The 26,138-nt window shown below is 50.8% G+C and overlaps 3 protein-coding genes across 15 annotated transcripts in view; 1 reads left to right on the forward strand and 2 right to left on the reverse strand.

The window, feature by feature from the left end:
* Positions 1 to 1,352: 1,352 nt before the first annotated feature.
* On the reverse strand, positions 1,353 to 9,526 carry RBM42 (RNA binding motif protein 42). Of its 4 annotated transcripts, none has more exons than XM_006941406.4 (10): positions 9,290 to 9,526; positions 8,912 to 9,056; positions 7,617 to 7,701; positions 7,437 to 7,511; positions 5,573 to 5,638; positions 5,318 to 5,472; positions 4,549 to 4,881; positions 4,100 to 4,217; positions 1,689 to 1,883; positions 1,353 to 1,596 (listed from the first exon to the last, which is right to left on the reverse strand). In XM_006941406.4, exons 1-10 carry the CDS (start codon positions 9,415 to 9,417, stop codon positions 1,484 to 1,486), a joined length of 1,413 nt encoding a protein of 470 aa, XP_006941468.1. In that variant the 5' UTR covers positions 9,418 to 9,526; the 3' UTR covers positions 1,353 to 1,483. The 4 variants fall into 4 exon arrangements, with proteins under 4 accessions (XP_006941468.1, XP_003997979.1, XP_003997980.1 ...); XM_003997930.4 differs by having other exon boundaries at positions 5,318 to 5,493; positions 9,290 to 9,525; XM_003997931.4 differs by lacking the exon at positions 5,573 to 5,638 and having other exon boundaries at positions 9,290 to 9,525.
* A 96-nt stretch (positions 9,527 to 9,622) lies between these two features.
* The window catches only part of ATP4A (ATPase H+/K+ transporting subunit alpha), a 96,473-nt gene continuing 79,957 nt past the window's right edge, over positions 9,623 to 26,138 (forward strand). For 2 of the 5 annotated variants that reach the window (XM_045046838.1, XM_045046839.1), the window contains exons 1-2: positions 22,230 to 22,438; positions 22,552 to 22,696. The gene's annotated coding sequence lies outside the window, so the exon portion shown is untranslated. Of the gene's footprint in view, positions 10,024 to 20,263; positions 20,395 to 22,194; positions 22,439 to 22,551; positions 22,697 to 26,138 lie in introns of those variants that run through there. The other 3 variants (XM_045046841.1, XM_045046840.1, XM_045046842.1) reach the window with 3 other exon arrangements.
* On the reverse strand, positions 12,163 to 22,181 carry HAUS5 (HAUS augmin like complex subunit 5). Of its 6 annotated transcripts, none has more exons than XM_003997978.6 (19): positions 22,018 to 22,181; positions 21,194 to 21,256; positions 21,069 to 21,101; positions 20,912 to 20,936; positions 20,197 to 20,302; positions 19,912 to 20,071; positions 18,753 to 18,822; positions 18,569 to 18,651; positions 17,986 to 18,043; positions 17,709 to 17,833; positions 17,428 to 17,491; positions 17,186 to 17,316; positions 16,801 to 16,963; positions 16,504 to 16,584; positions 16,257 to 16,402; positions 15,885 to 15,996; positions 15,675 to 15,807; positions 13,547 to 13,679; positions 12,163 to 13,384 (listed from the first exon to the last, which is right to left on the reverse strand). In XM_003997978.6, the coding sequence occupies exons 1-19, from the start codon at positions 22,113 to 22,115 to the stop codon at positions 13,267 to 13,269; spliced, it is 1,902 nt and encodes a 633-aa protein (XP_003998027.2). In that variant the 5' UTR covers positions 22,116 to 22,181; the 3' UTR covers positions 12,163 to 13,266. The 6 variants fall into 6 exon arrangements, with proteins under 6 accessions (XP_003998027.2, XP_019674293.2, XP_019674292.2 ...); XM_019818734.2 differs by having other exon boundaries at positions 21,965 to 22,096; XM_019818733.3 differs by lacking the exon at positions 20,912 to 20,936 and having other exon boundaries at positions 21,965 to 22,054.

Raw genomic sequence — 26,138 nt, forward strand, 5'->3', positions numbered from 1 at the left:
GGAGCAGGGAGGGCTAGTGATGTGGGGATAGGGTCTGAGGGTCCTGGGGCTGGGTTGTCTGGCCCAGGTGACAGGGGGCTGAAGGACACTTCCTGTGAGGGAGGGAGACCCTCACCCTTCTAACCAGACTGGAAAATGTGACGTCAGAGAGGGAGCAGTAAGGGAGGAAGGCGGGAACAGAGGAAATTTGACACCTCTCCTGGGTAATCAGCTTCCTGAGAGGCCTTGGCATTGTTTCCTTCCTCCTCTGAGTACCCCTTCTCAACCCAGGGTTCTGTTGGCTTTGGCCCTGGGAGACCCTCATCCCCTCCTCATGCTTGAATCATGGAGTATCCCTCTTCTGCCTGGTCCCTGCCCTAGCCCCCTTCAGACCTCCAGTCCACAGCACGGCAGTGTCAGGGCTGTTTCTAAAGTGCAAATCTGATGCCAGTCCCCGCGTGAACTTGGTTTCAACTACTTAGGGCTTGCTGCTGCCTTCAAGGCAAAGTCTAAGCTCTTAGCCTAGTGTTCAAGATTCTGCTTGGACACTTCAGACAGGCAGAGTCAAGCTTGGGGCTGGGAAAAGAGAGACCTGCAGATGCAGAGAATAAAAACTCAGAGAGATACAGACACTTAGAGACAAGAAACAGAGGGGCACTCACAGAGACATTCAGGGAAATAGACACAGAGAAACACTCGAGGACGCCCACACAGATGTACGGCAAGAGAAGTTGGCTGGGGTTTGGCAGAGTGAAGAAACTGGAAAACAGTCTGAGATCCAGAGGATGAGAACTGCAGAAACTGGGAGAGAATGACACGAAGAGCATGAGACAGACGCAGAAGTGGCGAGTTCCTTCAGGAAGCCCTTCCTGACTGCCAGGTCAGCACCCTGGGCTCCACTATCCCAGTCCCGACCACTCTGGGCTCTCACTGTGTGGCAGTGGGCCTATCTTCTGCCACTGGACCATGTGCTCTGAGGGAACAGGGCCTGAGACTGCTTCAGTCACCATGCCCCCAGCACTGGCTAGGCCTTTGGTGAGGTTGCTGAATGGATGAAAGCCTGGAAGGCTGTGGGCTCCAGAAGGCCTGGCCCAGAAGACCCCCTACCTTGGTGCTGAGAACACAAGCTGGAGTGAGAAGACAACGGGTCTGAGTCTCAGCTTGGCTTTGGCCTTGCTAAAAGCCTCTGCTTCCTCCTTTGTGGAATGGGCTGTACTCAGCACACACTTAGGAGGTTTCAGGAAGATGTGACAGGCACTGAAAATGCCCATTTACATGTTTGGCTAGGTAAACTTATAAAGCTCCCCACTATTTCCAGGTCTGGGGATGTCAAGCCCTGCTCCCCAAAGAGTGCTTCTAAGCCCAGCCAGGGATGGAAATAACGTAAATTTATTGAAACTGGTTTTGGGGAGGGTGGATGGGTGGATAGTTGGGGATCTTCCAAAGAGAACTGGGGGAAGAGCCAGCGCCCGGCCAGGTGGGAGCGGGTGCCTGGCCACAGACCCTATCTTAGGCCCAGTTTCTTCTTCTCCTTCTGCTTCTTGCGCACCACATCCAGGTTCCGGTCCTTCCACATACTCTTGCGCAGCTTGATGGGGCGCGAGCCCACATACTTCCCTGTGGGAATGGAGGGTTCAAGGTCAGGCTTGGGGTCAGGCTTAGGCCAGATGCTGGTCACACCCACTGTCCCTAAGAGAGGCTTCACCTACCATTCATCTCACGCATGGCGCGCACATAGTCACTGGGGTCCTTAAAGCTGACGAAGCCATAGCCCTTGGTCTTGCCTGTGCGCTTGTCTCGGATCACCTTAGCCTTAAGGAAGGATGGGAAGCGGCTGAAGGCGCGTGCCAAGATGTCATCGTTCACTTCATTGCCCAAATCCCCACAGAAGATCCGGAAATCATCTGGGGTTGGGAGAGAGGAGGTCAGAAGATGCAGATGCCTGGCCCCATGTCTGCCTTATTTAGATAGCCCCACCTTCTCTGAAGGCATCCCCCAAACCCTCCTCCCTCTATCCCCAGCGGTCTCTGCCTGGGGCCCTCTCAGTAACAACAGCCAACACCTATATGGTATTTACCCTGTGCTAGACTCTGCTAAGTACTCATGAGGTTTTAACACATCCGGCACTCCCAACACCCTTTAACACAGAGGCACAGAGCGGTCATGTCACCTGCCCAATGTTACTCAACTAGGAAGTGGCAGAGCTGGGACAAGAACTCTGGTACCTGACTCCAGAGTCCTCGCCTTTACCTCCCCACCCCAGAGCCATGTTCTCCATTCCCATGAATTAAGGCTCCAACTTTGTCCTAGCCAGGCTTCTCCTCTGAGCCCCCAGCATCCCTTGGTCCCCATGGATATCCCCTGGGCCCCTCACACCCATTTGCTTTAGAGAGAGCCCATTCTAATTCCCCCTTGAGTCTCTGAAACGTGAACACACTGTCGGATCCTTCTCCAAGGCTGACCTCAGCTTCCATTCCTGGGCATACCCTCTGGGCTGGACCTGAGCCAGACTGAATGTACTCAAGCCCAAAGAATCCCTTCCGCCACAAGGCACATACTATTATTATCCCCTTGTTGGAGTGAGGAAAGGATAGAAAGGCTAAGTGACTTGCTCAAGATCACAGAACTAGGGGCTACAGCCCACACCGACCATACCTAGGCTGACATTGCCATGCCCTGGCCTGGAGCAGGTAGACAGTCCCAAAACAAGAGGCAGAAGTCAAGGACTCAGATGGGAGGTAGGGCTGTTTTCTCAGCTAGCACTGTGGCTGCCCCACAGCTTCTGTGGTGATTAAGGACACTCTCTAAGAACAAGTTAGGCCACTCTAAAGAGGAAATTATGTGGCAAACTCAGAGGGAGGGGCCTTCTTCAAAACAACTGGGCTGGACACTTCAAAACACTGTTACATATAAGACAAAATGGTAGGAGGGAAACCATTCTCCTTAAGAGATAATCTAGAGACCTAAAACAGCATGCCTCCTGATCCATGGGAAAAGATGGCTACAACAGAATTTAGGAACAACTGGGGAAATTTAAATATAAAGGGAATATGAGATACCATAGAATTATCCTTCATTTGCTTAGGAATGTTAATGGTATTATGACACAAAACAGAATGCCACTTTTTTTTTTTAATTAAAAAAAAACTTTTTTTTTAATTAACGTTTTATTTATTTTTGAGACAGAGAGAGACAGCATGAACGGGGGAGGGTCAGAGAGAGAGGGAGACACAGAATCTGAAACAGGCTGCAGGCTCTGAGCTGTCAGCATGGAGCTCGATGCGGGGCTCAAACTCACAGACTGTGAGATCATGACCTGAGCCAAAGTTGGACGCTCAACCGACTGAGCCACCCAGGCGCCCCCAGAATGCCACTTTTCTTAGGAGAAGAATATTGAGGTATTTAGGAGTGAAGTGAGAACTTCATTTATAACTTGCTTCAAATGATTGAGCAAAATCCAAGAAACACACATACACATAGAAGGATAAAGTGAATACAGCAAAATGTTGTTTGCTGAATCTAGATGGTGGTTATATTTGGCTGTTCACTGTTAAATTCAGTGTTTAAAATTCTTCATCAGAAGGGGCGCCTGGGTGGCTCAGTTGGTTAAGCATCCGTCTCTTTGGCTCAGGTCATGATCTCACAGCCCCATGTCGGGCTCTGTCTGGGCTGATAGCATAGAGGCTGCTTGGGATTCTCTCTCTCTCTCTCTCTCTCTCTCTCTCTCTCTCTCTCTCTCTCTCTGCCCCTCCTCTGTTTGCACATGCTCCCACATGTTCTCTTTCTCTCTCAAAATAAATAAACTTAAAATTGTTTTTTTCATAAGTTGGGAGAAAAAAGAACGTTCTTTTATCTTTAGCAACTCAGGCAGAGGTCAGAAGGTTCTAGGTGCCAATAACCTCTACCAAATTCTGTCCAGTGGCTTAGATGAGGGCCTGCCCTTCAGAGCCAATGTTTAGCCCTCCATGAGGTAGGCAAATAGCATGTGCCTGCCTTACAGAGAGGTGGCAGTTGTGGACCTACCCAGCTTACCCTCCCTGAGTCTGCCCCAAGGAGACCTTGGTGTGTCCTTGACTGAGCCCTGCACCTGGTGCCTGGCCCTGCACCTGGGCCCACTTACCTGCGTCCCACTCCAGCAGGCTGGGGTCCTCCCAGCTGCTCCCAGCTGCTGTGCGAATGCAGCGTTTCAATTTCTCTGGCTTCCCTTTCTTCTTGTCCTCACCCAAGGGCTCTGGGACCTGCAGAGGAAAGGGGATGGGGTGCAAAGGGCTTGGTGTTGGGAGTCTCCTGGACCGATATGTCCCCTTCAGACTCTCCCACTTTCTTTCACCCCTTGCCCTCCTACTTCCATAATTAAACAACTAGATGTGCTTCTGGATGTGAGGTACATGTATCTGCCTCCTTCTCTCCCATGTCCTCCCAGCCCTTCCAATTTCCTGGTTCCCTCCTACCTTCATCGATAGAGGACTACATGTCTTTCTGGGTATAAAAGGCATGGGTTCCTGCCTGCTACCCCAGCCCTTTCTACTTGCTGCCCACCCCTGACTGCTATGCTCCCTGAGAGCTTACCTCAAGAGCCATGAGGCCAGGGGGTGGCTCAGGCCGTGGGGGCCGGGGTCGAGGACGCAGGGACAGGAGCTCAGGAATGCGCAGTGGGGGCAGTAGGCCTCGTACAACCTCCAGTGGGAGGGGCAGTGGCTCAGGCTCAGGCAAAGGCATGGCCAGGGCCAATGGCAGGCTGGGCCCAATGACTGCAGGGCCGGTGGGGGCGCCTCCTGCCCCAACAGCCACTGCTGCGCCAGCCTCCTCCAGCCCAGCTGCCGCTGCCACCACTGCCTCTTCCTTCTCTTTAAGGCCCAACCCCAGGCCTAGGCCCAGCTCTCGGGGTGTTGCTGGCTCTTCCTGTGGGCAAGGGCAGACAATGAGGGATGCCATTTCACAGGCTCAGACCTAACTCCCATCCTATACAACAAAGCAAGGGCCTGAGGCCAGAAAGCAGACAAGAGACCTAAACAGAGAAAGGAGTCTCTAGTCAGAGACAGACACAGGGACAAAGACATCAGGACAGAAAAACAGAGAAGGACAATCAAGAGAAAAATAGAGATAGAGACAGAATAGAATAAAAACAGAGACAGAACCCAGTGCATGTGTTTCTCTCTCTATTTTCCTCACAAAAAGAAAGAAAAACAGACTCAGTCACCAAAAGAAATAGGGAAAGACAGAGACTGAGACAGAGTCAGAGAGTAAGAAGGCAGATTTAGACACAGCCTACCAGGCCAGGATTGAGCATCTCCCCACCCTTCACACCTTTGACCATTAGCTCCCTGTCCATACTTACCAGAGGAGGCCTCAGAGCAGCCATGGAGCCCAGGGGGGGCCCTGGGGCCCGAGCCATCGGTGGCAGCATCATAGGTGGTCCAGGGGGCCCAGGCAGAGGGGGGCCCACAAGGGCTTGGTGAGGGGGCCGCAGGGCCATAGGGCGGGGACCACCTGCTGCAGAAGAAAGAGCAGAATCTGTCAGGGTGTTAGTGGGGGAGTTGGAGGGCTGAGGGGGGAAGTTATGTGGCAGGGATGATGACCCTGGCCCCCTCACCTGCTCTCTGTAGCACGTGGGGGACGAAGGCCGGACGCAGGATAGGGGCCCTCTGGGGGGCCACAGCTGTGGGAGAGAGAGATGGGGGTGTGTGTCATGGGGGACCGGGGCACTTGAGGTGAGGTGTGTGTGTGTGTAGGTACTCTCAGAATCCAAGAAATCCTGGAGAAGAGTTTGGGGAACCTTCTGGGAGATGCAGGAGTCTTTCGATTTGTTCATTCAGCAAAAATTTACCACGGAACATCTCCTCTGGGCCGTCCCTGTTCTGGACAATAATAAGGACACACCAAAAGACCAAAAACTCTCAGGGATCTTCTGGTCCAGAGTAGGAGGGTGACAGCCCAGTGTGTCTCACCAGAGGGTGACAGCCCAGAGTGATCAGGGCCGGGATGGGGTAAAGCCCAGGCAGAGTGATCGGAACTAGAAGGGGGAAACCTGGGGAGTGGTGGGAGCCTGGAGGAGCCCTCTGACTTAGCCAGGGCGACTAGAAGCTTCCTGTGAGCTGAGACCCAAAGGATAATAAAGACCCAATTGCCTTTGGTCAGGCAAAGCGTGACTGTAAAGACTACTGGCAAGAAGAACATTTACGAACAAATTTTTTTCCCTTTTCAGTTTAGTATAAATTATAATAGCAGAAGTTGCAGTTTGGAGGGCATCATAAGAGAATGGTCAAGAGGACAGTAGGCATCCAAGAATAGTCTCATTGGCTGGACCATGAATGTCCTCCTGAGGGCACCAGGGAGCCATAGCAGGACTGGAAGCTGGCCAGGGTGACTAAATCAGATGTGCATTTTGATCAAAACCATACCAAAGAGTAAGAGATGTTAAGATTTCTCAAACGTCAGACAAAAAAGTTTAACAGGATTTAAGTAACACAAGTTTGATCCAATACAGATCGTACCAGAACTTTACAGAACGTGTATCTTTTTCTTACGTATAAGGAAGTAGTGTCACAAAAATTGACTGTAAAGGTCACCTCAACAAATGTAAGAATGACCCGTGGAGAGGATGGGGTTTAGTTGATTTTGGTTAACTTGATTCTGATTTGGGCAATAGGCTTTGGAAGATTACAGTTGGGTGGCAGTGAGCAGGAGAGAGAAGGGAGGTCAACAAGAATACTGCGGGCATATCCTAGCAATGTTTAGGGCTCCTGGGGAGTATGTGAGAGTCTCTCCATAAGGGGCCAGATGATGTAGGGTCTTGACTGCTAGGTGAGGAGCTTGGTGCTTGTTTGATGGTTTATTTATCCCATCAACAGATAGTACGTAATGCTTACAATGTGGCAGACATCAAGACTTTCGTCCCTCATGAAGCTTGTATTTTAGAGGAAACAAAAGAGGATAGCCATAATGGGTGAACTGTATAGCTTGTTACAGGGTGCCTGGGTGGCTCAGTCGGTTAAGCATCTGACTTCAGCTCAGGTCATGGTATCATGGTTCATGAGTTTGAGCCCTGCATCGAGCTCTGTGCTGACAGCTCAGAGCCTGGAGCCTGCTTTGGATCCTGTGTCTCCCTCTCTCTCTGCCCCTCTTCTGCTTGTGCTGTCTCTCTCTCAAAAATAAATAAACATTAAAAAAAAAAAAAACTGTACAGCTTGTTATAAAGTATTAAGTGCTATGGAGAAACACAACAAAGAATAAGGATTAGGAGTGACAGTAAGGAGGGTGGTTTGCAATGGTCAAGTCAAGCTCTACTAAGGCCAAACTGATGAAGTACATGATCAGGTTTGTGCTTTAGGAAGATGGTAATGTCAGGGTGGGGATGAAATTAAGCGGGTGAGTTAGCACAATGATGTAGGCAAGATGCTAGAGTAGTCAAAACAAGAGTGCTTCATTAAATGTGGGGTTCCTGGCCTGAGACCTACCTGCTCGACGCAGGAACATAGCTTCTCGGGCCTCTGGACTATCCAGGTGACTCCGATCACCAGGGCCAAAGCCAACTGTTGGGATGGGAAGAGACAAGGATGGTGGGAGGAGAATCCCAGGCATCCCATTTTATCACCTTGCCTGATCCCCTGGCTCCCTCTCCACCACTCCTTACTTACCTGGACCTACAAAAGGAGGGCCACCCACCATGGGAGGAACCACTGTGGCTGCAGCAGCTGCCCGGGCCTCCAGAGTCTGTTGAACCTGTTGGGGAAGAAATTGGGGTGAGGGGCCTGACTCAGTGCCACCAAGCTGCCCTGGCTGGCTTACCCTGGGAGACCAAGGGTTTCATTCTTTGCATTCTACGTAGGGCTGGCTATCTGTCAACATTAAGTCTAAGCTAACTGTCACTTTTCAGGGAGGCTTTTGGGATCACACTAGCGAAAACTGTCCTCAGCCCCTCCCAGGAGCAACTCATCTTGTTATCCTGTTTCATCTTCCTCAACGCATCTCACACTATCTGAAGTTATGTCCAGCCTGTCTTTCTCATCTCCCATGCTACCACCCTGGTCCAAGCTATCATTATCTCTTGCCTAGATTATTATGGTAGCCTCTTCAGTCTCCTCGACTCTGCCCTAGCCCCCTTACAGTCTGTTCTCCAAACACAGCCATGATTAATTTCTAAGTTGGACCCTATTACTCCTCTGCTCAAAATCCTTCCACAGCCTCCCACCAAAGTCTTTAAGGTGGCCCACAAGGCCCTACCAGGTCTTATCTCTATCACCTCTCTGTCCTCACCTCTTCCCACTCTCCCCGTTGCTCGCTGTACTCTAGCCATACTTTTCTCTGCTCTTCTTTGAACATGTCAGGGATGCACCTGTGTCACAGCCCTTGCACTGGCAGTTCTCTCCACTGGGAATGCTCTTCCACCAGATATCTCCATGGTTCCCCGTATCATGTCCTTTGTATCTTTGCTTAACTGTCACCTCCTCAGAAAGGCCTTCCCTGACCATGCTGATAAACCTCTGCTTTTCTTACTCTTTGACCTGTCACTCCCCAGTGCAATGTAAGCTACAAAAAGATAGTGATTTTTTTTTAGTCTATATTGTTCTCTGCTATGTGCTTAATGCCTAGAACAGTGCCTGGTGCATAGAAGGCACCCCATAATTATTTATTGACAGAATGAACCAGTTTCATTTATTTGTCTTCTTTTTAGTAGTCTCCCTCTGCACTAGTTATATACAACTTACTATTGAGCATGTGAATGTGACTAATGAGACTGAGGAACTACTGAACTTCAATGTAAACTTAAATAGATACAGAACATTTTCATCATTGCAGACAACTTTCTGGACAACAGGCTTTAGAATATAAGCTCCCAAAGGGCTGAGGTATTGTTTGCTTTAGTTGTTACTATGTTCTCAATGCCTGGCACAAACATTGTGTTCAAGCACTGTGCTCAGCTCAGTCGTACCTGCTGATAAGTGTTGGTTGCGATAATTGGGCGGATCACAGGAGCTGCTGGGACCTGCATCGCTTCTACCGTGGGGACCGTGGGCACCGCAGGCACAGCAGTCGGGATGCCGGTTACTGGAGCCCCCAGAACTTCCTGCTCAAACCTGAGGAGGCAAGACCAACAACACCACTCAGGACCTTCCATTAATTCTGAAACGTTGGGTACACCGCGATAAAGCCTTCACCCCTGCCAATCTCTTCTTACTCCCGCCCGCACAATCCCGAAGGTCCCATTTCCCCATGATAGAGCCATATCGGGATAAATGCGGCCTGGAGGCTCCAGGGCTCGGTGGCTCTGACTCTGAGGGCTTTTATCGCGCCTTGCCAAGGGCCTTACAGAGCCATCTCCGCCTCCATCTCCTTCAGGCGTTCCTCTCCGCTCTTGCCCGGCATGCCGGCGCCAGGGCCCGGGACCACAGGTCCTCCTGCACCCGGGAGTCCCGGGGCTGGCCCCGCCCCGGCCATCGCTGCTGCCGTCGCTGTCGCCGCTACTACCGCCTCGGCTCAGCGGCCTCCACCAGTTCCGCTGTCTACTCTCTAGTCTTGTCGGGTTGGGCGCCCTCGAATGACGTATCAGCGAAAGCGACGGGCGCTGATGCATGACATCATACGCCAACGGGGTCTCGCCTTCGGAGCAAGGCCAATGAGAATCTGGCCACACCTGGAGGGCCCACCCCTAGAAGGAATATAGACCAATCAGAGTGCGGGAAAAACAAACCAATGAAGAGCCTGGGTCTAAGTAAGTGAAGGCAAATGAGGTGGCCACGCCTTCATTGGAGGAACGAAGGCTAATGAGAGCGCTGTAAAGTAGTTGGCCCCGTCCCTACAGAGGAAACTGGGCCTTTGAGAGCTCAGAAAAGTTTGGAGGCCCCGCCTGTGCCACTGAAGCTCGTTCCGGAAGTTTTAAAATGCATCGAAGTCCGCGTCAGCCCAGGGATGTTTGAGGCTGGAGACTGCTGAATACCGTAGCCTTCCCAACTGGGATAGACTGACACCGGTGACTCCCAGAAAAACCAGGAACAGGATGTGGGAAGCTCATAGGGGGCGCCTGACCTTCTCCTGGAGGAGAAGGTAACACCTGACGACTTCTTGCTAGATGAAAATGGAGAGAGATGGGAGGAATCGTAAAGGCCTAGAGTAGTAGAATGCGGCAACTCAGAAAGTCGTGTGTAGGTTTGGTCTCTGTGTCCTTTCTTGGGACACAGCTGACCCCTCCTTTTCTTCCTAGTCCTCAATAGGTTTCATTATGAATATTTAAAATACACAACACTAGAGAAGAATATAACGAGCTTCCATGTACCTCTCAACAATTACTAATATTCTACCTTGTTTCATCTATACTTCTCCTCCCTCTTCTTGTTGGAGTATATTAAAGCAAATTCCAGACATCAATTCCTCCACAAATACTTCATGATGTGTGTCTTAACAGATAAGGCCTATTTTCACGCCCAAGAAAATTAATTTCTGATTTCGTTCTCGGATTTCGGTGCGCGCGCGCACACACACACGCACACACACACACGCACACACACAGGGAAAAAATTAACTTTTTTGGTGTCATCTTACACCCAGACTGTTCAATTTTCTCTGCCTCAAAAAATTTGTATAAAATCAGGCTACAAATAAGGTATGCACATTGGGTTTGATTGGTTGGTCGGTCTTTTTTTTTCTGTCAAAACTTTTGTTGGCTGTCTTGGTTTCTTGAAGTTCCAAGATTAAATCAGCACTAATGAATGATTTGTTAAAATACTGGCTTTTGTTTGCTTCTTTACAATGGATGTGATAAGAGAATAGGACGCTTTTTCTTTTTTAACATTATCATTAACTAGAGTCCATACTTTGATTTTCTTAGTGTTTAAGCTCTTCTGTTCGTTCATTGCATCCAGGATACATTGCATGTAGTTGTCATATTTTCTTAGGCTTCTCTTGCCGGTGACAATTGTTCACACTTGTTTTTCATGAATTTGTTAGTTTTGAGGAGTACTGGTCAGGTATTTTGTAGAATGTTCCTCGTTTGGGATCTGTTATTTTCCTCATCATTAGGCTGGGGTTATGCATTTTGTGGGGGTGAGGGGAAAGGCTGCAGAAGTAAAGTGAAGTTCTCATCATGTCATATCAAAGGTACATTTTATCAACATGACTGTTGGTGTTAACTTTGATCTCCCAGCTGGGGTACCATTTGTCAGGTTTCTCCACTATACTTTTCTTTTTACTCCCTTTCCATGCTCTTTGGAAGGAAGTCACTATGCCCAGCCTACACTTAAGGGGTGGAGAGTTAAATTCCACCTCCTTGAGAATGGAATGTTTACGTAAATTATTTGTAATTCTTCTGCACAGATTTGTCTATTCTCCTTTTATTACATCTTTTTTATCAGTATGGACTCCTATTTTATACTTTGGGTTATAATTCAGTATTACTTTATTTTGTTGCTCAAATTGTTCCAATTTTAAAATCTTAAGTCTTGGGGTGTCTGGGTGGCTCAGTCAGTTAAGCGTTGGACTCGTGACTTTGGCTTAGGCCATGATTTCAAGACTCGTGAGTTTGAGCCCCACATTGGGCTCCACACTGACATTACATAGCCTGCTTGGGATTCTTTCCCTCCTGCTCTCATTTGCACGCTCTCTCAAAATAATCTTTAAAATCTTGTCTTTTAGTCTATAAATTTCCCTCCCTCTGCCTTTTTCTACCTTCCTTCCTTCCTTCTACCCTTTCCTTCTTTTTCTTGTTTTTATGTTTTCATCAGTAATTCCCCTTACTGCGTCTGGATTTTGAATTATATTTAGGCAAGTTTGCCCAACTTCTAGTTTATAGAGAACTTCACCTTCGTGGAACTCATATTCTGTTTGGAAGACAATAAAGGATAAATAAAGTAGAACATAAAGTATATTAGAAGACGTACTCCAGAGAAAGATTAAGCAGGGAGGGGGGGCAAGGGCCCCCCGTGTTCAGTCTTGGCTAAGAGCCAAGACGAAGAGAGGAGGGGAACACTAAGGTGGCACATGGTAAAGCCAACATGTTAAAGACACAAAGATGTCAAATCTCCCTCATTTGTAAACTCCCTGCAACCCCGATAAAACCCCCATCTGTGTATTTTTTCTGGAACCAGGTAAGTTGGGTATAAAGTTATTTCATTTTGGAAAAAAAATTAGCAAGAGGGAAACCTTGAAAAATTAGAGCAAGACAGCAACCAGCCATTTCAGATACTAAAACATATTTCAAAATCTTTATAATCAAAACACTGTGGGGATGGCATATGAGAGTCAGACAGACAATAGGCTTGGAGAGAGTCCAAATATAGCCTGATTAATCATGGAAACTTAGCTTATGAAGAGGTGGCATCTCAGATCACCCGAAGTTTTACTTTATATAGGTGGGTAGTTGTACTCTATAAATTGAAGAATAATTTACAGTGAAATGCACAGATCTAAAAAGTATAGCTAGATGGGTTCTGACACCTACCCTTATTACCTTCAACATATAATCCACTTCCAACTCTACAAAGTTCCCTTGTCTCCTCCTTGGTTGATCCCTGCTACCCACCTCTCCTTCAGAGGCAACAACTGCTCTGAGAATTTTAAGAAGTGCTATTGGGATACATGTAAAATATGACAAAATTGGATCCATTTGGATAAATGCCAAATGACTTCAGAGATTTAGATGTAAAAAAAGGAAACTACATAAAAACTAGAAGACAACCCCCCGCCCCCCGCCCCTGCCCCGTCTCCTTGACCCTCACACTGGCATGTTCGAGCTCAGGACTGTTGCTAAGCTGCAACCTCCCTCCCACCCCTGACCCCCACAAGCCCTCCTCAGACACCCACATGCTTCCCTCTCATTACCTTTACAGAGTGCGTGTGGCCTTCTATGTAAAGTTGCACCTCTTTACAGCTTGCTTTATTTTTCTCCAGAGCAGTTACCTCCCAACATACTAGATATTTTGCCCACTTAACTTGCCAGGGGTCCATTTCCCTGTCCTAGAATAACAGCTTCCTGAAGTCTGGGACTTCTGTCCATTTCGTTCAGTGCTGGATCCTCAGTGTTTAGGGCAGGTGCTCAATGACGTTTTGCTAAGGGTGAAAGTGATGAGGGGAGTTTCAGGGGGACTTAGGGTGGGGTCCAGATAGCCCACTGCCTTGGCTTTGATGGGATGAAAGGACAGGTGCAAGGCAATCGAGAGGAATAGAACAGCCTGTGAGGGGGACAGCAAGTGTGGGTAGAGACGGTGGGTTGATATATCTGGGCGATGCTCCCTTCCAAAGGTCTTATGATGGGGTGAACGAACGAAGCTCTTGAGTTCTGTTGGGGCCCCCTTTTCATCTGCACAGTTGTTGCAGGATGCCTTGGGCCTGGACCCAGCGCAGCCGCCACTGGGGCAGGGACAGGCCCTGGCAGAGCTCCCCGGACAGGGCGGCTTGGCCTGGCTGCTCCCACCTGGGGAAAGGGGACAGTGTCACAGGGAAGGCCCGGGACTCTAGACACTCAGTGGCCTCCACACCCCACCCCCCCAACACCTCCTCCCCTGCCTGCACCCCCAGGTCCTGCCCGGTCCACCCAGCTCAGGACCCTGCCCCCACCATCGTGCCCCCGTCTCACCAGTCCCCAACAACCCCCTGTAGCTCGGGGATTCGCTCCAGCGCTTGTTTCAGCAGGTTCTCCAGCTGCTTCAGAGCCTGTCCCAGATTCTCTTTCTGCTCCTTTTCCCGAGCTGCCCGGATCTGTAGCAGCTCTGCAGGTGAGAAACCCAGGAGGCAGTGCTGAGTCCTCTGGCTCCTGGGGTCTCACAGCCAATGGGTCACCAAGTCTCCAGTCACCTAGTGTTGACCTCACCTCTCCCACACCTCTCCTTCCTCCCACTTCCTCATCTCAAGGGCAAGCCCCCCATCCCCCAAGCTTCATCCCGGATACCTTCCTCCCTCTAGGACAGACCATCAATCTTCTCGGCCCATCCTTCAGCTTCCTCCCCCTTCCCCCCTTCCCTACTCACCCCCCAGCCTCCCTCCTATGCTCCAGGCCTCAGCCTCCAATTCTGGTCCATGCCTCTGGTACATGGCAGCCAGAATGATCTTCCTAAGGCATAAACCTGATCCTTTCCCTCTCCTGCATGGAACCCTCCAAGGCCCCCCAGTACCCCCAAGAGAGAGTCTGAGCTCCTCAGGCCAGTACTTGAGGGTTTGCACTATGTGACCTCTGCTACTATCAGCCCTCACCTATCCCTCTGGGCCCATTCGAGACACCACTTTCCCCCTGGAAGCCCTTCCCAGCGTTCCCCACCCCAAGGCTTCCTCCTCAGACTGCTGTAGGTTCACTCCAACAGTGTTGCCCTGGAGACTATGACTGGGTCTAGTCCCTCTCCATAGGCCCAAACAGGCCCATCTCAGAGCAAGTACAGATCAGCATTGTGGTCAGAGCCCTTGGGCCTGAATCCTGACTCCATTCCATCCTTGCCTTCTGACCTCAGGCATGACATGTGCCCTTTCTTCAGCCACTTCTGCAGTCAGGTGTAACTGAGCCACAGGCTAGCAGGGCAGGCTGCAGACTGGGGCACTCTGAAGCAGAACCTACAAGGCTTGTTGACAGGTTGAAGGTGGGGGGGCGGCTTAGGGACCTGGGAGGAATTAGGATGACTCCTGGATTGCTGACCTCAGTAAGGAGGGTGAGGTCACTTTTTGAGGGAAGGAAACCAGGCAGAAGAAAAACAAAACTGCTTTTCAGAACAGGGGGAACTATGCTCTGTTACAGACATGCTAAAGCCCAAGATGCCCATGAGGTGCGATGATACTGTGCCAGTCTTAGGCTGCTCCCGACACAGCTCCCTGTCACTGGAGGGGGAGGCAGGGAGCCTGAAACTCAAAGGCCCGAAAATGGCCTCTTCCTGCTTTGCTGATGGCACCTCGGTTCATTTCTCATCAATACACCTCTTCCACCTATTTATCCTTTGATTCTGCGCTCTTTGCTTCTACCGCTGGGACCCTGGGGCTGGACAGCTCGGGCGTCCTCTCCCCATTGAGCTCGGGGGGCCAGTAGCAACCCAGCAAGTGCTAGCTGAGGGAATCTAGTGATGAACAACTTTTCCGAGTTTCAGTATTTTCATCTGTAAATTGGTCTTAATAATCTCTACCCTTATGGTAAGGACTGAAAGAGACTCCACATGTGCAGACAAAAAGATCGCAACCACACCAGAGACGCATAGCGCTTACTGTATGCTGTGCATTGTTCAGTGCCCTGTTTGGGTAACCGGACTGAGTCTTTGCAGCAACTCTGTAAGGTGCTATGATTATGCTTACTCCACTGAGGAGGAAACTGAGGCACAAAGAGATCACACAGCAGGGAATAGGTAGGGCTAAGAAGAGTTTAACTCCACAGCCTAGCTTTTAACTACTCAAGTATCCTATTGGATGGTGATACATGAGAACTTTGCAATTTGACAGGCAGTGTCACCTGGTTAGGAGTACAGACACATGTCAGACTGCCTGGATTTAAATCCTAGCTCTGCTACCTAAGCAGCCACCAAGGCCTCCTGTCTTAGTTCTTGCCTCTGTAAATGGGGCAAATGGCAGTGCTAACCCCATGGGGCTGCTGTGCAGATGAAAGCCGTGAACATGCTTAAAGCTGACTCAGCACACAGTAGGCACTGTGTCAGCACTGAGTGTTTGTGATTTCTTCTGGAGGCTGATGGCCCTGGGAATGGGCAGGAATGCCACTTGTGAAGGCAAGGCCTTACCCTGGGTGGATGGTCCTGGGGGCAGGCTGGTCTTCATGTGGAGCAGATCCCAGGACCGGAGACTCTGCTGGTCCTGGAGAAACAGAAGTTCCTGACGAAGAGAGGCAGCCTTTGGGAGGAGCAGTTCTGGAGCCTGGAGGGAGGGGGAAGGACAGTCATTTTGGGAGGGGGTAGGAGTGGGAAGACAGGTCCTAGGGGACAGAAACTCACCTTCCCTGCAGGCAGCCCCAATCTGTGGCTCAGCACTATGAGGCTGGAGCTCCTTGGGGATGTGGGATGCAGCTGGTAGATGGATGGCAGGACCGTGGGCAGGGGCTGTAACCTGGAGGGAAAGTCCAGGTTGGGTGGGGCACTGGGAGGAGGCTTGGGTTCCAGAGGTTCCGGGGGCTGAGAGGTGGGCTCAGGAGGCCCAGGAACTTGGAGGTGGGTCTGGGCACTAGGATTCCGGAGTTAGGACTGAGGACTTGTGGGCGAGGTCTGGCAGGTTGGGAACACTGGGGGCCTGGGATTATTTTTTTGGAGTAGAATCAGGGAGTGATAGTCATCGGTGGGAGGGGATATAAGGGGTGGCTCCAGTCTTACCCTCCAGGGCTGTGCCGAAGCAAGGTGTCCAACAGAAGGTGGGGAAGATGCCGGGCTTCCTCCTCCAGACAATGAAGCAGTTTCTGGGACTGTGGTGCCACCGCTTCAGATGTGGGGACCACTTTTCGCTGAAGCAGAGCCAGTACCTGTGGGGAAGGAAAGGGATGGGAAGGGCAGCCTGGAGCCACCCAGCCCCACCTGTAGGAGCCCTAGCCCTACCCAGACTTTGCCTCAACTCCCGTCTCACCTCTGCAGGGCTCCGGCACAGGCGCGTCTTGCTGGCTGAGTTGCCTTTGATGAGCAGGCGGATCTGTTCCTGTGTCTCCTCCTGGGTAACCATGAGGCCACTGAGATGGGCTGCTTTTACTTCCTACCTCCCAGCTTCTGGCCCTGCCTGCCCCTTTGTACAGGTCCTGTTTCCTCTTGGAAGACTCATCCTGGGCCCCTCCCCACCACCAGAGGCCCAGTTCTGGATCCTAAGGCTCCCAGCCTCTCTCTGGCCCTCCATGCAGCACCCCCACTTCCCCTGAGGCCCGCCTCTCACCACCAGCCGGCGCCAGTGCAGGATCCGTTGCTGTTTGGCCTGTAGCTCCTGTAGCAGAAGCTGCCGGCGCCCAGCCACCTCCTCCAGCTCCTGGCTCTGAGCACGCAGGGCCTTGAGCTCTGCCCACAGGCCACAGCCTCGGAGTCCCAGCACCAATGCCTGCCTGGGGCGCAAGCAGAAGAGGGCAAGGGAGAGGAAGGTGACTAAGACTCATAGTGGAAGAGGGAAATCAGATCTATGAGGATGCACAAGGAGCCACAAGCACGGACACAAACCAGAAGAGCAGGGAGGCAGAGCTGGGAGCCACAGGGGCAGAAAAAGTCCAGTATTCTGAGACTTCTGGGAGAGAGATGGCCTAGAGTCTCTGCTGAGAGAGCCCCCTCACCTCTCGCTGGATTCCAGGGCACATTTCTTCACCTCCTCCATCAGGCCTTGGAGGCGCTGGGTCAGGATTTGATGCTCCTTCAGCAGGGGGCCCCGCTGTGCAATCAGCATACCCACGTCCCGCCAGCCCTCCTGGGGCAGGGGTATAAAGTCAGGGTGGGTATGATCCCTGGGGGTGAGGGGATTAACTGGGGCTTGGGATGGGAAGGAGATGGAATCCTGGGAAGGATGCCTGGGGGTCACCTGGATGAGATGCACCATGGACGGCAGGGCCCGGCTGGAGTCTGGCTGGTCTGGTGCCTGGGACCTGGAGGTGGGATCAAACTGCTGAGGGAGGAGCCCTCTCCCCTTCCTGAGTTCTCAGGGATGGCCAATGTCAGCCCACCTGCCAGACTGATCATTGGGCTTCAGCTCCATCCCCATCAGCAGGTGGGGATGTGCCACAAGACTGTGCCTGGCCCTGAGTCTTCTGGCTTAGCCATCCCCTGGCCCTGCCCCACCCTCAGGAGCACTCCACTTCACACCTGGTTATCTCCGTATCTTGGAGCCCATCTGGACTGCACAGGGACCGAATCTCTGCCTCCCGCTCCTCAGCCAGGTGCTCCAAGGAGGCCAGGATGTGGCCCGGAGGATGGTTTGTCAGCAGTGTCTAGTGGGGGGAAGGGTAAAGTAGGGCTGGATGGGTGTAGGGCTGTGAGCTAGGACCCATGGTGATGAGGCAGGGATCAAGAGTTAGGTTCTGGCACCCTGAGGTTCGCTCATGGGGCAGAAGGTGTGGCCTTTCCTGAAAGCCCCCCTCACCTCCACTGAGCTAAGCCACTGCTGGTAGGAAGCTCCAAAGTGGTCATCTCGAGGGGTTCTGCAAGGTTAGGGAAGGGGACAGAGAATATTAGAAGATCATGTCAACACTCCCTCTACTGATTACCACTACCCCTAAGGTGGGGGCTATTGTCCCTATTTTAAGGATGAGGAAACCAAGTCCATCAGGAGTCCATGCCTCCTAGACTTGAGTTCCCTGCTTATACCAACTAGCTAGACTTAGGGCCTTTCACATGTGCTATTTGTCTAGAATACTCTCTTAACCTTTTACCCTCACTAAGCCTCCTCACCAGAGAATCTGTCCTCCCTGACTCCTTAGCTGAGTAGTGTCTCCTTTGGGTACCTGGAGTTTCTCAGGCTTCCCCGCCTCCAACATCCCTAACCACCCGGTTGTCACTATCTGTGATGGATTTGTCTCTTCCTTGTCCCAACCTGGGAGCCGTCAGGGCAAGATCTGCAGCTGACATAGTCCAGAGGCTCAGTGGCTGAGGAATTAACAGATAAGTGACTCCCCCCTCAAAGCCCAGGTTCTTGGCAGGGTCTGTGGGGCCTGGATGACACTCACAGGATGCTGCCTCCCTTGGCCTGAGGAGCTAGGAGGTTCTGCAAAAATTGGGTCCGGAGGGTACAGGCTGTTCGGACATCACCCTGGGAAAAAGAGGATGGGGCATGAGAGGAACCCAGACTGACCCACCCACCCACCTGACCCCAGACTCTCCACCTCTTTCCCCATGGCCCAGGACTCTTACCAGGACCACAGGCTCCAGTCCCAGGGATGCTGATGATAAGGGTCGAAAGGTTATATCTACTGTGGCCTTCCTGGAGAGAAAAATACAGTTGGGGTGGGGGTCCCTGGGAGAAGAGAGCTAGGAGAACAGATATCTGTGTCTCCTCCTGCTGCAAGGCTAGTTACAGGGATCAGTGAGCCTGGATCTCAGGGGCCACCTCTAAAATTAGACCACTGTCATCTCCTGGCTGTATTAGCTTCCTCACTGGCCTCTGCTCTTGGCTCCTGTGGTCTGTTTCTATCTAGTAGTTAACGATCCTGCTAAAACCTGACACGTCATGTCACCTTTCTGCCCCAAACCCTTGAAAACAGTGTGTTTTCCCACCACATTCAGAATAGCAACAGTGGGTATCAGAAACTCTTTTAAGCATTCTGCGTGATTTGACTCATTAATTATCATACTTACCCTATACAGTAGGTTTAACATTATCCCCATTCTACAGTGCTTACAAACTGAGGCACAGAGAAGTTAAATCATTTGCCCAAGTTCATAGAGAAGTGGACAAGCTAGGGCATGAACCCAGCCTCAGAGTAAAATTCCGATGCTTCCATAGCACTCTGTCCCTGTCTCTGACCTCATCTCATGCTCTCCCTTTTGCCTGTGTAACTTAAGCTGAACTGGCCTCCTGGCTGTTCTTCCCACATGCCAAGCTCAGCACCTCTGCTCTTGGTGCCCCTCTCCATGGAGATTCCTCCCCCAACACAAATGTCACCTTCTCAGAAAGGTCTTTTCTGACCATCCTACCTAGAGCAGCATCTCCCTCTCCCGTTCTCCACACTACCCTTTTTATCATAGCATTTATGTCTCCCTGCAATTATAGAGTTTGCTTCCTAATTTACCATCTCTCTCTTCTGCATCAGAGTATAAGATCCATGAGGGCAGGGACTTATCCCTTATTTACTGTTCTTTCCCCAGAACATTCCCTAGGTATACAGCTGGCACCATTCTAGGCACTGGAAATGTAAGTGGCTAAGGTGACAAAATTTCTTGGCCTCACAGACTTTAAATCCTAAGGAGTGGAGCTCAGAATTGTGGAACCCAAGAAGGGGTCAGGGTCTCTAAGGAAAATGTCTGTGCACCTGGCCTGGTGAACGCTGGTCCCTGGGAACCTGAGGCCTACCTCTCTATGTCCTGCAGACGCTTCAATTGATTCTGTAGCTGCTGCATGGGATCTTGAAGCCCACGCTGCTGTCTTCGCATGGCCCCAGCTTGGGCCCGGAGGAGGAGAGCACGACGCTGGGTGTCTTGAATGCTCTGCAGGGCCTGCTCCATGGCCATGTCTGTAAGAGAAATGGGGTGGCCATCAGCACTGCTGCTCATCTTCTCAGCCCCCTAGGTCACCCTGAGCCTCGGTCTCTCGCTTCATCAGCTCCAGGCTGCTCATCTTCCCAGCCCCATAGGTCACCCTGAGCCTCGGTCTCTTGCTCCATCAGCTCCAGGCTCTGGTCTAACTCCTGGATCTCTGCCCGCAGGCGAGCAACAGTGGCTTCCAGCTCCAACTTCCGACGGGCCTGGTGGGATCAGGTACAGAGTCAGGTGCATGGCCTGGCTGGGGCTTGGCCTGGCTGCCCTTTGTGGAACACCAGTCTCCTCACCTGCACAGGTAGGTGGCAGGGGTTTTTCCTACGCAGTTTCTGTGTCTGATTCTCTAGGCCCAGAAGAACACTAGGGTACCATCTGTCTTCCTCCTTCCTCCTGGGATTGCCTCACCTATCCTCTTAACCTGTTTCCTGTCTCTGCACTGATGATACTACAGCTGTGCCCTAGTTCTCATCTCCCCACGAAGAGCCAAATCTAGGAGTCCCAAGGTCTTCTGGAATCCTCCCCCAGATGTCACCTGGGCCTCTTGCACACAATAGGTCCTCCATTGGCCTCAGTATATCTCCTAAACCAGTCCCTTCTCCCATCTCCCCTCATCAGCTTTGATGCCTCATATCCACGTCCCCTCAACATCCAGCTCATGCCTGTCTCCCCTGGACTGTAAGCCCTGAGTGTCGAGATCAGAGCTGGCAGATCAACCCAGCGTCCCCAACATTACACAACACGAAGCTGGGCCTAGAGCAGAAATCTACAAATCCTCTTTTTGGATGGAAGAAAATCTTATAATACATGCTTCTCACCTCTGGACTGTCCTGGTGGCCATACCTGAGGAAATGGGGCCAGAGTTAGCGGGTGACGGGACTTCCAGGGGGAGACAGGAGGTGTGAGGCTACGGGTGAAAATACAGTTGGATGGGAGTAGGGAAAATAGGAAGGAATAGCTTTTAGAACCAGTTACCAAAGTAAGTTTCCTCGGATCTTCTTGACATTCCTACAGTGGAGAGGTAGAAGGAAGAAGTGTTACTGTGAGGTTTGCCTGTGTCCCCTCCCTTGTCACAGCCTCCCTCATGCAGCCAGGCTCACCTCTGGCTATGCACATGCCGCAAGACATAGGCCCAGATGTCGGCCCCCTGGCCCAGACACAGTCTGTGGAGACAGTGTGTAAGTGTATGCCTGGGGCATCACAAAGGTTGGGGGATCCTTATTCCCAGGGTGGCAGTGGTGGGGAAAGTCTTTACTAGGGAATTGTCGCTTCTGGGGCGAATGGGGATGTGTCCACAGTCTTTGGGGTGAGATATTCCTTCCTGGGGAATTCTTGGTCACTGAGTTGTGGGCTTTTCACTGGGTGTGGATATTCTCATTCCCTGGGGGGGGGGGGGGGGTGCGGAGATTCCTTTCTCTGGGAGAGGGCTATCGCTGGTCACTTCCAGAGGTGGGAGTGGAGAGTATACTGCCAGGAGCTGCTCTCTCATTACCAGATATGGATCATCACCCTTCTAGATTCGGTCTCCAGTGGGGTGGTCTTTGCTGACCTGGAGTCTCCTCACTGGCTTGGGACGGTAGGGGTGGTAGGTGCTGTAGGGACAGTCTTGCTCCAAAGATCTCACTTCTACATAGTTTGGGGGCTTTACTAACTCTCAGAGGATCCTCAGTGGTGCCTCGCCCTCACTCTGGGTGGTCTCACGGGGTGGGGGGTGGGAGTGGGGGGGGTGTCTTCACTCAATCCGGGATCCTCTTCCCAGATATATTACTGGGTGTGTGGGTGGGTAAGGGGGACGCCCTCGGGGGTTATTCTCATTGGGGCAGAAGTGGGGAAGACGAAGGAGGGTCTTCAGCGAGGGGTGGGGTTCTCACCCGCGGAGACTACCTCTAAGGTATGGAGTCCTCACTGTCAGAGCGTCCCTCACCTGCGCAGTGTTGACTCCGGGGCCCGGGCTGCCGCGGGCGCCCCCATCTCTTCCGCCGCCCAGCAGCCCAGTTCCCGCGCTTCCTGCACTAACTCCATGTCAGCGCGCCGCGGCGGCCGCTTCCCGCACCCTCTTCAAGTGTGGCGCCCGCCTCTGGCGTCACGGGCGCGCCGTCAGTGACGCCATCGGTTGCCAAGCAGACTGGGGCCTCGCGGCTCTTCAGCGTCGCGGAGCAGTCCTGCGTGTCTGGCTCCTCCTGGATGGGTCCCTTCGAGTGAAGACGAAAGGGGTGTGGAGAAACGGTGAGGCCTCTTCGCTTCCGGCCTCCTCCCGCTCACTACCAAGTGTCCCCAAGAGGCAAAAGGTCCCAAATGCCTCCCTCGATTTTCTTGACCAAATGGGACTTTCATCCTTGGAGGAGGTGCGGAGATGCCAAACTTATGCTTTTTGATTTCAGAAACAGAGTGTTTCCGGTCTGAGGGATAGGGGGCCGATAGCAGGACCCTAATATTTCCCTGGCATGCATTCTTCCAGGTATTCGTTCGTCTTTACCATTCCATAACATTCGTGAGCCGACGCTGCCGACCCTGCCCTGGGGACATCGCGGTGGAGGAGACTGGTCCAGTCCCATGTGGAGCTCACAGTTCAGGGGGGGAGTTAGACGCCTCACCACCACCAGGTAGGGATGGTAGAGTATAAGCTGCAGGACTGGGTCAGTTGGGGACACAGGGAGTGTGCGAGGTCTGTCGCCCGCCCCTGAAAGCACAGGATACTGGGGCTGGGGTTCTGGAGAGCCCACTCAGCCTCAGACAGGCCCCCGAGGAATGGCAACATTCAGGGACCTTTTACCGGGCATGCATGCCCAGCTCACTACTCTGTCCTCGGTGTCCAGTATAAAGCCTAAGTCTCTAAGTAGTTATTCAATAAACAAATGAGGGGAGAGGTGGTGGGGTGAGAATAAAGCTGGGGACTGAGGGACGAGGGTGGGGCAGGATGAGGTGTGGGGGTCGAGGGCAATGGTGGGTGAAGTAGGGATGCGGAGAAGAGAGGAGGACACTGAGTGGGTCATGAGACTGATTGGCTGTAGAGGGCGGGGTATCCAGGGTGAGGTCCCAGCTCTGGGCTGGGGATTAGATGGAGCAGACCTTGAAATGCTGATGTGAGAGAAGGGACAGCTTTGGGGGAGATGCTGATAACAATGGGGTGTGAGGAGTTAAGGGGACATCCAAGGACTGGCTGAGTCACTGGCCCAGGGACAAGGGGACATGGCATCACCACTGAGATAGCACATTTCGGGGAGAAGCTGAGGCCAGCTTCTAAGTGCTTCATAAGGGCTGAGAAGCAGAAGGGGGTGCCAGGGGCTGATGTAATCCAGGTGGGTTTCCTGGAAGAAAGATTAGCAGCTACTACTCCACAATGCTTAATTCTCAAAAGGTGCCATTTCTCTCAAACATTGCCACCCTTCTGCCTTTTGTAGGGTGTTTTGCTATTAAAAAACAAAATCAATTAGCATGTCTGCCATTGGTCTATGAGCCTTTCCAGGGGCTTTAAAAAGTACTGTCCAAATGTCCATCGACAGATGCACGGATAAAGAAAATGTGGTATATATATATACAATCGAGTATTACTCAACAATCAAAAAGAATGAAATCTTGCCATTTGCAACAACGTGGATGGAACCAGAGGGTATTATGCTAAGCAAAATTAGTCAGAGAAAAACAAATATCATGTGACTTCACTCATGTGGAATTTTAAGATACAAAACAGATGACCATAAGGAAGGGAAGCAAAAATAATATAAAATAAGGAGGGAGACCATATATGAGACTCTTAAATACAGAGAACAAACTGAGGGTGGGGGGATGGGCTAAATGGGCAAGGGGCATTAGGGAGGACTCTTGTTGGGATGAGCACTGGGTATTATATGAAGGGGAAGAATCACTGGAATCTACTCCTGAAATCGTTATTGCACTCTATGCTGACTAACTGGGATGTAAATTAAAAAATAAGTAAATGAAATTTAAAAAATTAAAAAAAGAAAGTACCGGTTGTTAGGAGAATGAAAAGATAAATCACAGACTGGCAGGAAATATTTGCAAAACACATACCTGAAGATGGACTTGTATCCAAAATATACAAAGAACTCTTAAAACTCAACCATAAGAAAACAAATAATCTACTTAAAAATAGACAAAAGCTATGAACAGATATCTCACCGGAGGAGATGTACAGGTGGCAAAGAAGCACGAAAAGTTGCTAATACCATGTCATTAAGGAATTGCAAATTAAAACAATGAGATAACTCTACCCACCTATGAGAATGTCTAAAATCCGTTTTAAAAAGTGGTACCAAATGCTTTCGAGGATGTGGAACAACAGGAATCTCATTCATTGCTGGTGGAATGCAGAATGATACAGCCACTTTGGAAGACGATCTGAAAAGATCGTCTGTATGACTACAAATATATAGCATTCTAGAAAAGGCAAAACTAGATCAATGGTTGCCAGGAGATCATGAGGTGGGGGATAGGGATGGAAAGGTGAGGCTCGGCATTTTTTTTTTTTAAGTTTATTTATTTATTGTGTGTGAGAGAGAAAGAGAACACAAGCGGGGTAGGGCAGAGAGAGAGAGGGAGAGCCAAGAATCCCAAGCAGGCCCCATGCCATCAGTGCACACCACTGTGAGGTCATGACCTGAGCCAAAATCAAGAGTTGGATGCCTACCCAACTGAGCCACCCAGGCGCCCCGAGGCTTGGCATTTTTAGGAGCGTGAAACTATTTTGTGTGATACTGAAATGGTGGGTACATCACATTATGCATTTATAAAAAGCCACAGAACCGTACAATACAGAGTGAGTCTTAGTGTGGAGCATAGATTCTAGTTAATAATGTTTACTCTTGGTCATCAGTTGTAACAAAGGTACCATACTCCTGCAAGATGGTAATAATAATAAGGGAAAATATGTGTGGAGGGACAGGAAGTATATGGGAACTTTCCTTTCTTTTTGTGTAACTTTCTGTAAGCATAAAACTGCTCGTGAAAAATAAAATCTATTAAAAAAGAGAATTGGCTGAAAGTTGGAATATTATGTAATGAAACATCTATAACCATGACCTAATGATAACTAATCAGATACACCTTGACTGAAGCTATGGCATAAAAGGATTCTGTATGTTTTGGAAGAAAGGCTAAAACCAAATAAGAGATAACTACTACAGTTTCCCCTCCAACTCTAAAGAAATGCTACCCGGAAATTATTAGAAACATCCACTCAAGCTGCTTATGTGACCATCTCCCTGGCAGTCACTGATGAGCTTCTCACCACTCTCCTCCAGTCTCTGTGCTGTGGCTTTGTAATGTGTCAGCTTGACCAGGCTGAACGAACTGTATCTTGGAATTACCTTCTCTGTATGATTTCAATTAGGATGGACCCATAGAGAGTCTTAGGCAAGATTTGGTGGGCAGAAGTGAAGCAGCTGCCGTTTTGCAGATCACACAGGTTGTCACTGGCTGGCTCTGCTGGGTCATCACGTTTGCACAGGGCAGCAGCCGGGCCAGCAATTGCTTCACCTTTTCCTGGATCTTCCTCCCAGCTTCTCAGCTCCTGCGCCAGGTGTGGGTTTATCTCCGTAATGAAGGATGGCAGCTGTTCCTGTGGACGTTCACACCACCAAGGGCAGAGGCCCCCTTGTCGAGTTTCTCCCCACTTTATGTCTGTCTTCCTTTCCTAACTGCCTGCCCTGTGCACTTCGAGTGCCAGCATCAGACCCTAAGGCCACAATGTTAGGGACTGCTTCATAACTCCAATTGCATAAGGTTAAATCCCAGTTCATCTGCCTATCTATCTATCAGTCCATCTATCCATCCCCCCAGTGGGTCAGCTTCTCTGATGGAACCCTGATACACTCTAAGCAGAGACTCTGGATGCCTGTGGAATTACTGTTACCTCAAGCTGTCGTTCATGGAGGAAGTTGCAGTGGCTTTCCTCTTCCTCTCTTACATAAGAAGAGGATGTTTTCGTCTCCACCCTCCAAAAGGCTGATACAAAAAGGTGAGATTGGCATCTTACAGAAGAAATATAAGTCCCCTCTGTACCCCTACTGTGTTCGGCCTGTTCAA

Source organism: Felis catus, chromosome E2 (assembly GCF_018350175.1).
Source record: "Felis catus isolate Fca126 chromosome E2, F.catus_Fca126_mat1.0, whole genome shotgun sequence".
NCBI lineage: Eukaryota > Metazoa > Chordata > Mammalia > Carnivora > Felidae > Felis > Felis catus.